At 36.1% G+C, this 18,173-nt stretch overlaps 2 protein-coding genes across 2 annotated transcripts in view; both read right to left on the bottom strand.

Annotated features, from left to right (window-relative positions):
• The window catches only part of LOC114457054 (protein arginine N-methyltransferase 3-like), a 76,688-nt gene extending 73,030 nt beyond the window's left edge, over positions 1–3,658 (bottom strand). The window contains exons 1-4 of the mRNA XM_028439091.1: positions 3,587–3,658; positions 3,275–3,383; positions 748–830; positions 613–662 (exon numbers count right to left, since the gene is read on the bottom strand). Coding sequence (XP_028294892.1) covers positions 613–662; positions 748–830; positions 3,275–3,383; positions 3,587–3,608 — 264 coding nt within the window. The 5' untranslated portion in view covers positions 3,609–3,658. The remainder of the gene's footprint in view (positions 1–612; positions 663–747; positions 831–3,274; positions 3,384–3,586) is intronic.
• Positions 3,659–4,735: 1,077 nt separating this feature from the next.
• LOC114458206 (oxidoreductase HTATIP2-like) lies at positions 4,736–11,097 on the bottom strand. Its single transcript, XM_028440548.1, has 7 exons — positions 10,940–11,097; positions 8,474–8,663; positions 8,285–8,392; positions 7,682–7,819; positions 7,540–7,601; positions 5,214–5,431; positions 4,736–5,010 (listed from the first exon to the last, which is right to left on the bottom strand). The coding sequence occupies exons 1-6, from the start codon at positions 11,062–11,064 to the stop codon at positions 5,215–5,217; spliced, it is 840 nt and encodes a 279-aa protein (XP_028296349.1). The 5' UTR covers positions 11,065–11,097; the 3' UTR covers positions 4,736–5,010; position 5,214.
• Between the last annotated feature and the right edge of the window lie 7,076 nt (positions 11,098–18,173).

The following is an 18,173-nucleotide window of genomic DNA, read 5'->3' as shown; positions in this document are numbered from 1 at the left end:
ATTATTTAGAATAATAACAATCTGATTTTTTTTATTATTTTTTTATAATCTGATTTTTAACACAGGTTTTTGTGTGTTTTTGTTTTCATTGAATATATGTTCCTGTCATTTTTTCAAGTTTCCGAGTGTTTAATTTTTGTTGTTTTGTGTGTTTTTTCTAGTTTTTTTTTTTTTTTTTTAATAAATGTTGATAACAGTATGTGTCATTTCTTATACATTTACTCATATGTAACAGGGCTTTTGACGTACATTGTATGTGTAGTTTCTCTGTTTATTATAATTATATGCAAAAGGAATTTTTCCAACTAGGAGACAAACAAAGTTGACTTATTTGTGTTTTTTTGGTCATCTTTTGTATATTTCCTCTCAAATTCTCTGTTTTTTGTTGTTCTTTTATTTGTTTTTGGAGTAATTTTGTGTATTTATGTTGAGTCTCTGATGGGATGGAGTCATCTTCACTTGCAGATTGATCACATCTTATTTAAGCGTTTTAAAATGATCTGACTATTCAGTGTTGGGTCATTTTCATTCTAATAATCAGTTTTATTCTTTCAAACACATTCCAATATCAATTGTATTGATCATTTCACACAATGTTGTAGATAAACTTACTGTTGCACGTATGAAGTTGATCATTTTTATGTATCCGTAGTCGTCTAAACCTGATGAGAGAAAGAAACCATGAGCTTTTTCTGACAAACCACACGTTTCTTCCATCATCTGTGGAGCGACTGATCCACAACTTACTGTGTTTTCTGATCACATCTACGAGGTTGATCTGGTGCTCAGCTGAGCAGTGGTGCAGGGCGTCAGCAACACAACTCAGCGCCCTGAAACAATGCAAACGAGACGTTAAAAACACTGAAATGCGGCATAAATAGAGTTAGAATTGACTGTAACGCAGCAAATTTGACTTATTTTGGGTTTTTTACTCAGAAACTGAGAACTTTCCACCAGTAGCGGGAACATGGCTTAGATTGTGGGTAGGCCTCAGAAAAGTGGATGGGTCAGTTAATAATAGTAATTAATAAGAATTTATTTATTTATTTAAATAACATGTTTCCCTTCATCTGTTTCTGCACTTTTCTGGGACACTGACGCTGCGTTCAAGGCAACTCTGAACTTAAAGCTATGATTATTCTGAATGGCAATTTTTATTTATTTATTTATTACGTAGCATATTTCAACATCAAGGCATTCAAAGTGATTCATGTAAGGCTTTAAAAACATCACACAGGGCTCAAGTAAAAAAAAAGGACTTTAAATTCATTTAAAAATCACAAAAACAGCTCATTTAACATAAATAAAGCCTGCAGTTATTCATTCTTGAACTTTGTGAATTTTCTTGTATATTATTTCCAGATATTTTTGGCATTAAAATGCTTTTAATCACTGTTTTGCCAGAGACATGTGGTTCTGCACGGTGCCATCGTTGTTGTGGAACGTCAGACAAATGATTTTAGAGAAAGTCAGACTTTAAAGTGCAGGAGCCCCTACTCCAGGTGGAGACCCCCGTCAATTAAACAAGAATTCTGAGTTGCATTGAACGCAGCACGAGGGCAGAAACTTCCTGGTGACGATGCAGCCTGTGGGCGGGCTTAAGAGTCCGCATGTTGGGTGCAAATCACTGATTGGCTGAAAAGCTTTGGCTCAAAGCTTTCCTTGGGCTGGTTATTGAATGAACAGCACCTGAGGGGTGGGTGGATACATTGTGCTTTAAACAAGTACTGTCCGGGTGCTTCAAAATAGTCCCTCCTATCTCCTTTCCTATCCACTTTTCCTCCACCCCTGGATGTGTTTTAGTAGCGGCCATGATAAGGAGTGTTCTAATTCTCTACAAGCTAAGGAAAGGAGGCTCAATGCTTCCTTTATAACCTCCGTTAGCCTAGGAAACACTGATGCATCCTTTACCAAAGGAGAGAAGATAATGCTGACCCAGAATTCCTTGCGGCAACAACATTTAAAGGGACATGCTCATTCGAGCGTTCACAGAAACTCACGATGAGTGAAGAAAAAAGGATCAGAGACATTTTTAGCCACATTACGTTTTATTCAACATATTTAATTCACCTAGGAACGCTTTGTGCAGTTGTACATGTGTATTCCTACAACGTCATGTGGGCCTATATCTTGCATAAATGTAACAATTTCATAAAATCATACTTATTTTGGATTAATGTTGATTAGTGATTGGAAGGTGAGTGTGAGCAACCATCCTCAATGTGACGTTCTTTTAGTTTCACTTTAGTTCCTCGTAGCCTGTTAGCCTCTTTTCCTTTCATTTACATTCAAACTATGCCTTATAATTAGTTTTAAAAGCTATTCTTATCTTATTCTGTCAGCCATCGGGGTAACCATGGTTACACTGGAGAAGATTGCAGACTGATCTAGAAGTGCAAAATGTTTTTATTTAATGTTTTTTTTTGTGAGCATCCAATATATTTACGCATCCGTGTGAGATGCCTGGATGTACATGCTGAACGCACACAGAGCCATTTAGAGAGAGTTGCGACTTTGGTGTTAAAAACGTTTATTTTTTGTGCGACTTCCGGGTCTTTTTATCTCTCAACAACCTGTGACGCATGCATGTGCGTGCGTGTGTGCGTGCGAGCGATAACCCACGGAGGAGATGGAGGTAGCCACACACACACAAAATGTATAATAAAAATATACTAAATGAGTAAAACAAAACAAAAAACAAAACAATATTTATCCAAAAAATACACAAAACGACAACAGAAACGCACAAAAATATACAAAAAGGCTCCAAAAACACACAAATTGACTCCAAAAAAACATACATTACAGAAAATACATCGAACAACAACACAAATATGAAAATGACTCAAAATACACAAAACTAGATATTTACACAAAAAAAAAAAAACATGCACAAAACTACACCAAAAAATATACAATAATGCACAAAATGACTCCAGAATCACACTACAATGGCAACAAAAAACTATAATTATACAAAAAATGCACAAAACAGAAAGATACAAAAATACACATAATGACTCAAAAAAAAAACATACATTACAGAAAAATACACCAAACAAAAAATATATAAAAATGAGTAAAAAAAACAAACACATTCATTATGCACATGTCCCATAGAAATAAACCAGGGAAATCACACATACTCATTTGGCCATAATTGACAACTCTACTTAAGCTCCTCCCATTATATGAATACATACTTCTGACGGGCAGTGTAATAATAATAATAATAATAATATAAATAAGTTAGATGACCAAAGGGTTTTCTCACCTCTCACAGAAAAGACAAGTCACAGACTGACACTCGTCCTCCATCCACTGCTCTTCATCATCTTCATCATCTTCATCAGACAGTTCAGGCATGTCCTCAGCAGCTCTCCCTGTTAGAGAGCAGGCGATGAAGAAACAGACTTATTACAATCCAAACATCATCATCATCACTTTGAGATGCACCTTTAAAACACACGGAGAAATTAAACTAAAGAAATAAAATATTTCTGAAAGGCAGAACACATAAACACGTCTATTATCTGCAGTTTCATGTCATTGCATTTGACTTTTTTTTGTTATTTGCAGCACTCACGTGGATCCGTGTGTTCTGCCATGTTGTTGCTAATGTAGCGGAGCACTTCCTGGTGACGGAGAGTGACGCAACAAAATGGGCGGACTTAGTTATATTAAGCACTTATAAAGATGACCACAAGATGTCACTAGACTTTAACTGTTTTGGCGATGAATGAAATATATGTATTTCTTTTTTTTTCATTATAAACATCAAGACTTCGTTTCATTATTTAAAAAAAGAAAAATAAAACACCTAAAGGAGCAACTTTGTGCAGATATGAACATAATGTAATAAAAAAAACATTTAAACCTATAAGACAAGTGAATAAAATGTAAATGGACACAGCAATAAAGGAACATTTTCAATAAATTAGTAGTTTTGAATCATTAAATAATAAAGTGAAGACTTTATTATTTATAACCAAATTCACTGAGTTACACACATTTTTAACATTATTTGTGAATGAAAAGGTTTTCTGTTTCACATTGTATTAAAGTTGTTGAGCATTAAATCTAAACGTTCAAATTGCAATTAATTAATTAATTAATTAAAATTATTCAAGTACGGTTTGTTTGTTTTTTCTGCATTTGCCAGATTTTGTTACATTTTTTATGAGTAAAGATCATCAGATCACGTTTGTTGCAACTGAGTTCTTTAGGATATTAAATTGTGCGTCTCCAGATTCAACCACAAGAGAGCGCTATTACATCAGAATGAGTAAAAGCATATTCAAATATGAAGGCAAATTTATGTCTTTATTATTCGATCATAAAAAGTTGCTTTAGCCAAAGAAAACTTTACTTTTAATTATAAAAATATTTGACCCGAAAATAATTGCATTGGAAAACTTTTTTTAAATTATTGTTTAAACAGGTTTTCATTATTATTAAAGTAAGTTATTTGATTCTTTTTTAAAGTTATATCTTTTGTGTATTTGGATGATATTATATATTATGGGTTGGAAAATTTCCGTCTATTATTACCACATCTCACACACACACACACTACAAAAATGCACATTTGTGAAATATCCACCCAATGTTTGGGGGTCATCACTTTAAATCAGAGCTGGTTCTCAATAACCAACCTCGTAATATAAAAATAAAACACAAAAATAAACAATTCCTATCATATTGTCCCACTGATGCCATTAGATTCACACCTTTCTGTTGAACTGGGGCGAGTTTATTGATATTACAGATTTAGAAAACACACACACATACAAAAAAAAATAAAAAAACACAAACACAATAGACAGACAGTATTTTAAAGAGCAGTGTTTGTAAAGAGTGCTTTGGTTATCATGTATCTTCCTCCCAGCATGCATCATGTTTCAAGTTAAAAAAAACTTGAACAAAATAATGGTACAGAAGAAAAATGCAGCTGAGCGTTGAAGCGATCTTTGTGTTGAAACGATCTTTGTAGTGCTTTGAAGAAAGAACCTGTAAAGACAAAATCAAATCAATATTTTACATTTTATTCCAAGAATTCTATATATTTTTTGCAATAAAACCAGTTGTTGGAGAAGCTTAAAACTTTTATAGTAGAGATAAAGAAAGCAGAAGTCACAGAGTCACGTGATGCACTGGTTTCAGAACTGCTCCAGTATCATATATGAACCCCGTCACATTCATTCCATTCCTACCTCAGTTCCCAGCACCTTTTCCCAGAGCTGCAATATGTTTGTGTTCCAGGATCTCTGACTTCTGCTCCGACGGACGCACAGTGTTGGACACAATAGCTCTGGCCACAGCCTGAATGGGGATGGCCATGGACGTAGAAAACACAGAGGACCAAGCGCTCAAGAACTTCCTCGACAGCCACTCAAGGGGTCGGCTCTCCACCCTGTCCACCAACAGCACTCTGGGACAAAAGAAATGACTTTTAAATCACATTGTTGTGCGTTACAACCTTCTAATTAAAACCTTCTAATCAAACCAAATAAGGTTAACTAAAGTAGGGGTGGACGTGTGTGCGCACGTGGTCATCTGTGAGGGAATTGCTGCCAGTCTGGCTAGCCTATCAAACTAGCCCCTACGAAGAGATGGCGCCCCCTACGCTCCGTTTTCAGCAACGTAGAGGAAATTTTCTATTGTTTTTTTCCTTTTTTGAACGGTACCGTCGTATTAATTGTTGCACACTTGGACACAAAAGAGATTTCTAGGCGTGCACGGGTTGTTTAAACTCTCTATTTGATCTGCATAACCGAGAAACGCATCGTCCGTGTTCCAATATTACTGCAGGCCCCACACACCGTTGCCGCTTGCTCGGACGCCACGCAATCCCTCTATGCTGTGAACAATTCCTGGTGAGAACCCTAGTCTACAGCACTGGTTCTCAAACTGGGGTCCGTGAAAAAAATAAAAAACCATAATTTTTTTTTTTAACTATTATTCACGTTGTATCATTACAAAAGTGTATAACTACATGTGAGGACCAATAAAACAAACATGCTTTACATGTACGTTCTATAGATACTGAAAATGACACACTGCTGTATCATTGAAGTGTGATGTCATCTCAATGGCTATAAAATCATACAAAAAAAAAAACTAGTGCAGGGACTCTTTGAAGTTTGTCTTTAAAGATTACAATTTTATTTAGCAGACACTTTTATCCAAAGCGACATTCAACACGAGCAGTTAGAGTTAAAGGACTTGCTCAACATCCCAGTGATTGACCAGGTTGGATTTGAACCAGAGACCCTCTGATTACTAGCCTGTTTCTTTCTACCATCTTGTCTGTTTTATACACTCTTAAATCTTCCTAAAGGTCCTCTTCGCTCCTCCTAACAGCATCTCTTAAGGCCTAACATGCTTTGTGAATTACTAAGAGAAAATTCTAAATCTAAAAATTTGAGGAATTCTAAGATTTTTCCAAGAAGAACGTCACACTGCAAGCCTTAATTATCAATTGTGATTTGTTGCTCAGATCAGATGTTTTGTCTGACACATTACCTTTTAAAATGTATCAGATTCAGGTGTGAACTGTTAGCGGCTCCGAACTGATGTCCTTTAATGTGCATTGTTGCATTTGTGTCAAAGCCGGAGAATGAATGAACAGGTGGAGAGGACGACGAGGAAAAAGAAAAACAGCCAAATATTTAGTTATGGCTTCTTGCGATGCTGATTTGCTTTTAAACACAGACCAGTTTATGGTATGAACTAGAGGTGTACCGATCCGATATTGATATCGGTCCGATATTAGCCAGAAAACGAATATCAGATTAAAATCTCAGATATAAGCGCTCCGATAATTTATTTATCTTATTCAAATGTAGAATACTGTAGATATTATGTTGAAGGTTAAAATGTATGTAACCAATTTGTCATGAAAAATGGGTCAGTTCTCTGAGTAACATCACTCGATGAAGAATTTTCTAACATTCCACACTACAAAATGAGTAATAAAAGTATGTATGAATCATGCTGATATTGTATCGGATCGATATCAGTATCGGCCAATACTCAAGGCTGCAATATCGGTATCGTATCGGAACTGAAAAAGTTGCATCGGGACATCCCTAGTATGAACATTCAAACTTTGACCCAAACCCGACAGAGCAAAACCTCATTTTTTTTTCGTAACACAACCGACATATTTTCGTTTGTTTTAGTGGTAAGCGCTCTTTTAGTAACAAATGACTGTTAATGTCAATAGAACAGATCAGCGCACGGGGTAACGAGTGAACGTCAAACACAAACAGAGATAGTGAATCCGTTTCAATGATTAATGTATGAAACTTCAGCGCTCACTGCTACAGCTGCTACATAAAGTTATGTCAAACGTGCATCAAAGGATTGTATTTTCTTAGATTGTTCCAAATTATTTTGTAAATAACGCTAACGAGAAGAAAGACAAAGGTCTTTTCGTTGTTAGTGACAATAGTTGGTCGTAAACAAGCTATGGCTGTTAACATACAGTATAACCAACTCATGTTATATGAAGTTATCAGAGATGAACTGGCTCACCCAGGTCTGTACACAGACAATCGGTCGAACCCCAGAGCTTCGATTTCTGCTTCCACTTGTCCCTGCAAGAAAAAATGCATGAAGAATGATGACAAACATGGAAACCATGGCTGTGTGAAAAGTCTTGGTTAAACATTCACACCTTGACTTTAAGGTAGAGGAAATTGTTGTTCTTATCGGCTCCTCTGGAAGATTCCAGGTGAAAGTGGGAGCAACTTCCTGCCTTGGCGAGCTCGGCTGATTTTAAAACATAGTCGTGATCAACTCGGACGAAGCCTTCCTGAAATATATAATAATAAAAAAAAAACAGACATTTTGAGGATAGTGTTTAGTGAGCATTTCCTAAAGAAATGATTAATGATGACTACTGTATGTTAACTGTCATTTTTTTTCATTTTCTGGATTATAGCTATTGTACCTTAAGTAAATAATTGTACTCAACTCTATGATTGAGGTGTTAATAAAGGGCTCCAGTGTGGCCTAACCTTTAGTGAAAACATTATTAAAAAAAATAAAAAAAGTTCTTTGGTATGTTTTGCTTAATTAATCATTTGTGACACTGAAAGGAAACAAGGAACTTATTAAATCAACAATGTTACACACAAAGTTTAAAAAAAATAAATTCAGATTTATTTTGATTTTTAAAAACATGTTGGACAAAGTGTGACATCTGCAAAGTCCATTGTTTTGTCTCCACCATAGAAAACTACTGTGCGTGTAGCAGCCTTGTATATGGATTACTCACAGCTCCAGCCTTTGCTCTCGTCGTACCAAGACAGCAGTAGCCAACATCATGGCCCTGAAAGGCAGCTGCGTAATCATCAAGCTTCTCAAAGTCCACGACTTCCTGAACCTGGAGGGCACAGAAAATGAAACACCAAGTCAGTGGTATTTAAAAAACGTCATTAACTGATAACTGACTCAGCTCACGAACCAGGTTTTTGTACGCTTCATCTTCAAAAGTGAGCATTCTCCTTCCTATGAGAGTTATTTTGGAGAAGATGTTACGCTCCAGCAGCTCTTGAAGCAGCACTTTGCCCGATTCTCCAGACGCACCGAGTATGAAACAGCTTTTATTCTGCACTCTGAAGTTCTCCTCCAGGGTTTTCATGTCTTCAGCCATACTGAGTATCCAAAACAAGCAAACCTCAGTTATCTCCAAAATTATTAATTACTAATAACTGTTAACATTACATCATTAATAGGATTGGAACATCTAATAGAAAACATCAAATTTACTAATCCTGTAATGAAGCTTTGTCTGGTTTATCTTAGTTTGCACAACAGTAAATTACACACACACACAAGCAGTGTTTCAGTGTGTGATCTAAGCTGGCTCCACACCCAGTCATTATGTACATTATGTAACACGAGTTGGGAACTGATAGCCTACAACAACAGGGAAAAAACGTGCACCGAGTGCATGCATAGTGTCGGTAAACAAAGATAAAAATCTAAATTTATTCTAATGGATGGAGAAATAAATTGTGAGAAATGTGATGTCAGGTCTATGTTGTGTCAATTTAAAATAAAATTTTAAAACTCTAAAATTTAGACTATAGTTATACACCTTTTTGCGTGACGTCAGCACTTAACCTAGCAACGCGCGCTGCCATTTCAAGAGGGGTATGCTTTTGCTTTACAACCGCCATTGACCGCTGACAACACGATGGAGATCTTGCAGTCTGGCAGATTTTTATCGTAGAATGCCCAAATTCTGCGTAGTATTTGGTTGTCAGAACCACGACTGGCTGAAGGAAAAGATATCATCATTTTACAGAATACCTACAGAAAAAGACCAGAAACGGAAGGTATGAATCCAAGCACTGAGGCCAACGTACAACGACAAAACTACATAGAGCCCAAAATCAAAGTGGTCGTATGTTTGCAGGAGAGATTTCATTAATAGTAGGTTGTGTATTTTGGGGATCTAATTTCTTCCTTACTGATTTTATGACATTGATTATGAATTAGCCTACATTTAAATTGTAATTTATTCAGCAATGACTGTAATGTCTATAGCTAGTTAGCTAGCTAGGGCCAACTAGAGGGCTTTCATGCCGAGTTTACACCTAATTATGATGTTTTACGAATGTAATTTTTTGCCATCATTCTTGACATTCTTAACGTCACTAAACGATTTGGAATAGAGTTCTGAACAGAGCGTGCCGGTTGTTGGCATTCGTGTGAGTCGTACCATTAATCTTAATGCATGCTTGGCTGGGAAACTCCCATATATTACCCCTCTTTCCCACCATCATCCCGTATTAGTATTTTTCCAGGAAACAACTCAGAAGAGAGACGGATGGACGTAAGACGTTGCGGCGGAAAAAAAAACCCAAAGAAGTCGTGTAAACCAATCAGATGCAACTTTTCTTCATATCGGTGCTTGGCCTTTGGCTCTAATATGCTGAAATAATCGTAAGACAATGAGTAAAACCTTTGCGTTGTCTGTGGTAAATACCGTAAATAGCGGTTGTCAAGCAATCACACACCCCTCTTAAAATAGTGGCGGGTGTTGCTAGGTCAAGTGTCCCGGATGCTGACATCACCGCAAAAAGGTGTATTCTTAAAATGGCATGTAGCATGTTGGTGTTAATTAGAAACACATTTTGATTTAGTTTTAGCCTTGAGATAAAAATGTAACTTCATTTGAGTGTTAATTTACTATCAAAAATATTTTATTAATTTGGTTTCTGTCCAAGTCTTTAAATAATTTAAACCTTATTAATAATATTACTAATAATGTCATAAAACGTTATTGCCACCTGATCTTATTTGTATTTTGATTTACATTGCAATAATAATTTATGGGACCACCCTTATATGCACTGTGTGTATGATAGCGTTCATACAGTGTATACAGACTTACTGGCTCTTTTCAACAATTTTTTGACACATTTTTTTTTTTTTTTAATATTTTTTATCTGATCTAATTTTGCACTGAGTGAGTTTTCTTCTGCTATGCTGCTGTAACACTGTAAATGTCTCAATTGCGAGATGAATAAAGGATCATCTTATCTTATTCTATTTAACTAAGCACATTTATCAATGTTGGCATTAAACTCAAATACGACAATAAAGTACTGACGAATTCAGGAAAATATGGTCATAATATTAAAACAAATGCAAACTGGACACAAAGAAGTGCCTCGATTGACCAAATCGTATTTTTTTTTTAAAAAAAAATAAATTGACAGTTTTTTCAATGGACTCTGGTCGTTGCTTGAAAAATAATCGCGAATGCGCAAAATTTCTCCACATAATTTCTCCACAAATGTCAACAATAAATGTAATATATTCCCATAGAGAATGCATTCAGCAGAGTGTGGTCTGGACACATTATCTCCGTATGGGCGCCATTCATAATAATTCATATTAATTCTACATTCGTCATTACCTGGGGTATTCAACTGGATCACTGGAATCAAAATAAGTCAATATGGCGGCGATAAGTGCAACTAAAAGAGTTAAAATCCCGACCACTGTTCCCAGACTGGACGCCAGCTGTTTGAGGAGTGACATCACCACGAGCTTCCGCTTTCAGTCACTTCCTGTTTACAGCGTGGGCCATCATAGACATTATAATACGTATATAATGTCTATGTGAGCCATGGCGTGAGCAATGTCGTCTTCCTGCGCTCTTTGTACTTAAATAAAAAAATAAAATAAAATAATAAGTGATGATACAGAAACAGATAAGACTACATCATGACCAGATACGGTTTTTAGAAAATGTGATGATACATTATTAATATAAATCTCCAGAGAAAATGAGAGTTACTGGAAAACAGCCTGGTCATCCTCCACCAGAGATCACTAATACGCATGCGCAGTAGAGACACACATTTGCCACACCTAGTTTGTTTTAGCATAATATTGCGTTACCACAGTAATAGCCGAGGTGACCAGCCCACTACATTATCAGAACACCACTGTTAATTAAGTCAGTAATGCTCAACATGTGGCTCTTTATGTCTTTATTTTAATTATTATTCCCCAAGAAAACCATAAAAGTAGGTCACTTTTTAACCCCTTTATACCTATTTCCTTTGGCCATTTTGCAACTTCCTTTGTCCAATTTTTGCCCCTTTTCAAAAAAGTTCTGACACTTTTTTTCAGACTTTAGCTACCTTTTGCCAATAAATACATGTTTTTTTTTTTTTTCTATTTTTTTGTCCGTTTTTGCAAGTTCATTTTGACCCTTCTTTCAAATTTTTGTCCTTTCATGAATTTTTTTGGCCACTTTTCATCCAAATAATCTAACTGTTGCCCAAGAAATACCATTGTTTCCTTTTTCCCCTTTGTTTTGACTCTTTATGTTCCACTTTGTAGCCCTTTTTCACTATTGTTTGCTACATTTTGCCCCTTTTTCACTATAGAGGGTTTTCATGGCACGTCATCAACCCGGAAGTCGCCATTTTGGAGATATGCAGCAGCAGGTCTACAAACAGCACGCAGACAAGAAAATCGTAAATTTCGAGACGAAATGGTGAACTATTGCCGTGTTTTTGGCTGTACCAATCGGTCAAACAATGCGACACATTTGGAGTTTTATAGATTGCCAAAAATCATAACAAATCAGGGAGAACAATCTCACAAGTTATCAGAGGAAAGGAGGCGCTTGTGGCTAGCAAAGCTCAACCAGGATCTACGAAGCAAAAATGTGCTTTACCTTCAAAATGGCGACTTCCGGGTTGATGACGCGCCGTGAAAACCCTCTATAGTTTGACACATTTTGTCCATTTTCACTATTGTTTGCCACATTTTGCCAATTTAAGCGACCCCTTGCCAATACATACCACCTGGTTTCTCTTTATTTGCCAATTTTTTGTCCACTCTTGACTGCTTTTTTGGTCCATTTTAGTCACTTTACACTTTCTTGCCACTTTTGGTCACCTGTTAGCATATATGCCTCCAAAAAAAAAAAACTTAGCGGACCGGACCTGCCCACCAGGATGATGCCTGGTATGCCAGATGGCCAGACCACCCCTGGGTGAAAGTAATGGATTACAAAAACTCAAGTTACTGTAATTGAGTAGCTTTTATGGGTTTTTCTTGTACTTTTTTGAGCATATTTCTAAATCAGTCATTTTACTTGTACTTAAGTACGTTTTAAAAGAAGTAATTTGTGACATTTCTACACCCAATCGTTACTGTGTAAATTGTTATTATTTTTGTTTTAAAATGATCAATGGACATTATAAAACTACAAAAATGAAATGACCAGACATCAATCAAATAATTCATATATTCCTAGTCGTGCCAGTTCTGATCAACACCCAGCCACTTTATTGGGTTCAGGTTGCGGTTTCTACCTATTATGTTGTTACTCACAGCATGGCACATTTGGCATGGCACTGTTTTACAGTTCATACATTTATCTATCCTTATAAACATTATAAAATCCCATATTCATTGTTAACTTTCCATTCTCTCTCTCAAGTACCTCCTGCAGTGCCATCCCATACCCTTAGTGGTACATGTACCCCGTTTGAGAATCACTAACATAGAAGACCACTTAGACCTCTTTGATGTTATCTCATAAATACAAGATTTTAAGTCATAATTATTACTTAGCTCATAATTAAGACATACTGTCATAATTGTGACTTAGTATCTCACAGTTATGGCTTAGTATCACAGAATTACGACTTAGTATCTCATAACTATGACTCAGTATCTCATCGTTATGAATTAGTATCACATAATTATGACTTAGTATCTCATAGTTATGACTTAGTATCACATAATTATGACTTAGTATCTCATAGTTATGACTCAATAATTCTTATTATTTTACTTTTCATAGTTTTTTTGGTTTTTTACTGGGAATGGGCTTCCATTGTTTCCATAGGAATAATTAAAAAAAAATGTTTAGCTCTATTTATATTATTTATTTTTTTCTTCAATATGAATGCATGGATCAACTTGACTTTTATTGTTTTCCTAGTGAGTCGACATACGCCCAATCACAGCTTTGTTCTTTTGGAATTCACCGACGAGAAAAAGGCTTATTTTCTAAACGTTATTCTGGCCAAAACCAAAAAGATTAAAGTGAATTTAGAGAAAACTGTCATCTGTCAAATAAAGACAGCCTAAATGTCTTCCTTAGTATTTTCCCTGAAGTAACAAACAATAGGTTTTTATACAGAAGGGAAATCCTGAGGGCTTTCTAGTAATTCATACTCACACACACACACACACCGATTAACTTAATGCTGCTGAGTAAAAGCATCCAGAACAATTACTGTGTATTCATAGATTAGGAGGTGAAAAGGGAAAGTTTAGGAAAGCACATTCGCATGTGTATAGGTCACCCATTGTGGACTGTGATTTTCAAAATAAGTTGCTGTAATTAGGACTTGTTTCAAATGTTGCTTTCATACAATCTCTACTACTACTGCTGTTGTATATTTTTGCAATAAAGCGATTGTGACACTTGTGCATGTTTTGATGAGAAAGACTGTGGACCAAACACTGTAAAGTAAATTTGCCTTTTGTCAGACCTTCAGGGGGTTTCATTAGGCAACACCTCCATACAAAGAAACCTAGTCCAGTCACATGCAATGAATTCATCAACACCCCATGTTTTTAACACCCCTGCCACTTTGAACACAAGGCATCGACCCAATTTCATAGAATATGACGGTAGCCAGGGATGATCCTTTAAAGATGTCAGCAGTGAGCGACAGAAAGAAAAGAGGCTAAGGTGGAGAGAAGAGGCCTTAAACTGGCACTCCGCTGAAATGAAATGTCGCCTCTTTGTTCCTTAGCCGCGGGTGCTAATTGGGCCAGGCGGCGGGGAGGAAAGCTACTGCTGGGCTCCTGTCTGTCGCACCTGTTGAGCCATTGTCTCTGGCATTGATCAGTCAGGAAGTTGAAGTAAGAAGGCTTATGCCTCAGTGGGTGTGTGGCAGAAACGTGGTTCAATTTGATTTTAGAGCTCCGCTGCTGGAGGTGGAAATGCCAATGATGGTCAGTGGTCAATGGTGTTTTACCATTGATTAGCTAGCACTGAAAGACAAATGGATCTTGAAGAGCTGTGTTTTATTGGCCCGGTCACTTGGATCTCGTTAACTTTACATTAAAAGTTGCAGCAACTTAGCCTTGATTCATCTGAAGTTCATATTGAATTGAATTTGCTGTAAAAACCTCGAATAACAGTATAAGACTAAATGGCCCTCGGGTATAACTAGTCTTTGATTCAATACTTTTGGGCAATGGGGGTATGTATGGCACTACAGGGGGTACTTGAGAGAGAGAGAGGAAAATTAACAAATAAAATAATACAAAATATGGGGTTTAATAATGTTTATTTTTAGTTAAAAATGATAATCACACAGAATATTACCAGCAACTCACAAAAACGACAACAAACACACACAAAATAAGAGAAAAATATAATGAATAGTAAAAAGAACATACAAACAACAACAAAATACACAAAATGACACCAAAAAAAAACACATAAGAGAGAAAAATACTATTACCAGCGACACACAAAACGACAACAAAGACACACAAAATGAGAGAAAACTACACAAGATCACTACAAAATACACAAAAATAACACAGAAACATACAAAACGACATTAAAAAAACACACACAGAGATAGAATAATTTAAATAAATATTACAAAAAACACGTAAAAAAACCACAAAAACAAAAAAATATACTGAATAATAAAAAGAACAGACAAACAACAACAAAATACACAAAATTACATCAAAAACAGACAAAATGATAATAAAAATGATCTTGATTAGAATATGAATGGAAAATACAAGGATCAGTAATTGGTCCCACATCAGGTGGGATATTACTGGAAATAATAAACACTATTGAATAAATCTATTCAGGAGGCACTAAATACTGCAGTTTCATTCCACTTATTTACACAATTTGATTCTTTAAACTGTGTTATCACTTATTATTAGAGAAAGGGCTACTTGAGCCAAAAAAGTTTGAGAACCACTGCTTTTGAGGACCAAAAACTAAATACTGTACTTCAAGACGATTATTTTTAATTACTGACGAATGCAAGTTAATATATTTTTTTTAATTTTATTTGGGATAAAATGGTATGAGGTTTCATTTTCCCTGAAAGTATCTGCTGTGAATCCTCTGTTAAAAAAAAGAACACTGGATTCCTCTATGCTGGCTAACTATAGACCAATCAGAAACCTTCCATTCATGGCCAAGATCATTGAGAAGGTGATCTTCAACCAACTGAGTCAATTCTTAACGTTCAACAAAATATTTGATATGTTTCAGTCAGGCTTTCCTTCTCATCACAGCACTGAATCTGCTCTTATCAAAGTGATCAATGACATAAGGTTGAACACTGATTCAGGAAAAGTACCTGTTCTCATTCTACTGGATCTCAGTGCTGCATTTGACACTGTAGATCAGACCACAGATTGCAAACATGGGTTGGACTAAATGGAAAAGTATAGCAATGGTTTAAGTCATACTTGGAGGATCAAAGTTATTTTGTAAGCATTGGAATCTTTGAATCTGACAGATTACCAATGTCCTGTGGGGTTCCTCAGGGCTCTGTTCTTGGACCTCTTCTGTTTAGCCTTTATATGCTTCCTTTAGAACAAACTTTACAGAACTGTAAGGTTGATTATCAGAGCTACGCAGATGACACACAACTATATCTATCACTGAACCCAGATGACTATGGTCCTCGAGGTGTTGTGTGACTGCTTAGAAAAAGTAAACTGCTGGATGAGTGAAAACTTCCTTCAACTAAATCATCACAAGATGGAGGTGATTGTCTTTGGTAACAAAGAAAAGAGGACTGCTGTCAGCAAGTATCTTGAGTCTTGATCTTTAAAAGCTAAACAGCTACAGCTGGTTCAGAACGCTGAACAAAGAGGTCAGAGCACATTACTCCAGTTTTAAAGTCTTTACACTGGCTCCCAGTCAGCCTCAGGATAGACTTTAAAGTTCTGCTGCTGGTGTATAAATGTGTGAATGGGTTTGGTCCAGAATACATCAGTGACATGTTAGTCAGGTATGAACCCAGCAGGTCTCTCAGATCTATGGACACAGGTCAGATAGTGGAGCCCAGAGCTCACAGTGAACATGGTGATGCTGCTTTTAGTTGTTATGCTGCAAAGAAGTGGAACAAACTGCAGCAGAGCTGAAGTCAGCATTTTTGGTCATGTTGTTGATGTAATGTGTTTGGTGATTATTTTAAATATTTTTACTGATATTTTAAATGTTTTTACTGCTGATTTTAATGTTCTCATTGATTTTTAAACTGTTGAATGTTTTCTGTTGCACTTTTTGACCATGTAAAGCAGTGATTCTCAACTGGTGGGTCGGGAACCAAAAGTGGGTCACGGACCTCTACTGGGTGGGTCGCAGACAGCTGGTCAAAATTAGATAAATGCTTAATGTCTGTCATGTTGTATTTTATTTTGAAAGAAACTTTTCTTTTGATAGGCATGCTGTGAAATGCATGTTACAAAGGAAATTATGTAGATTTATGTTGGAAAAAATATTACATATGTGTTTTCAACAGCTATTTTTGAAAAACTAAATTTTGTTGGTTGAATTCTAAAAAAAAAAAGAAAAAAAAAAAGTGGGTCGCGATTTAATGTCCTTGGCAAAATGTGGGTCCCAGGGTGGGACCAGTTGAGAACCACTGATGTAAAGCACATTGAGTTGCCTTGTGTAGGAAATGTCCAATACAAATAAATGTGCCTTGACTTGTGTCTCAAACATAAATCACAATCTAAAAATATATAACAAAACTGAAACACAGGCCGAAGCAATAATGCTTAAATGCACAACATAAATCATAATATTCAAATTACCTTCCTCAATAATACAATAATACACACAAAATAAATGCAAGCATTCAACACAGTACATTTGAGTTGCCTTTTTCGAATAATGCACAAAAAAAGATATATATACTGTATATATATATATATATATATATATATATATATATATATATATATATATATATATATATATATATATACTGTATGTTTATATACTTTCTTCTATATACAACATTTCTACAGCTTTACATAAAATATATTGTTACATTTTCTTTTTGAAAATAAATAGTTTGTCACTCATTTTTTTTTCTTTATCAACATTATTCCACAATTTACCCCTGGAACAGTACTAGGGGTGATTAAAATGTAATGTTCAAGTGTACACTGATTATCCCTACCATTAAGACCAATATGGTCAAACATGCAGGACTGTGTATTCTCTATTTCCCACACACACACACACACACACGCGCACACACACACACACACACACACACACACACACACACACACACACACACACACACACACACACACACACACACACACACACACACACACACACACACACACACACACACACACACACACACACACACACACACACACACACACACACACAGCCCTAAGCCCTCGAACCCCTCATCCACAGACTCTGGAGTGTGATGCTAATGATGGTAATTAATGGAGCCTGACAGCACAATCTGCTGCCCATTGTCTCCCAATAAACAGCTTTACAGTCCACATGGACCACAGAGGGGCCACAGATTTAAAACTGAGGGCCAGGACAGTGAGGGAAGGGGACAGCCCAGCCAAAGCTCAGACCT

Source organism: Gouania willdenowi, chromosome 3, assembly GCF_900634775.1.
Source record: "Gouania willdenowi chromosome 3, fGouWil2.1, whole genome shotgun sequence".
NCBI lineage: Eukaryota > Metazoa > Chordata > Actinopteri > Blenniiformes > Gobiesocidae > Gouania > Gouania willdenowi.
The sequence above is the reverse complement of the archived record's forward strand: the minus strand, read 5'-3'. Positions and strand labels throughout refer to the sequence as shown.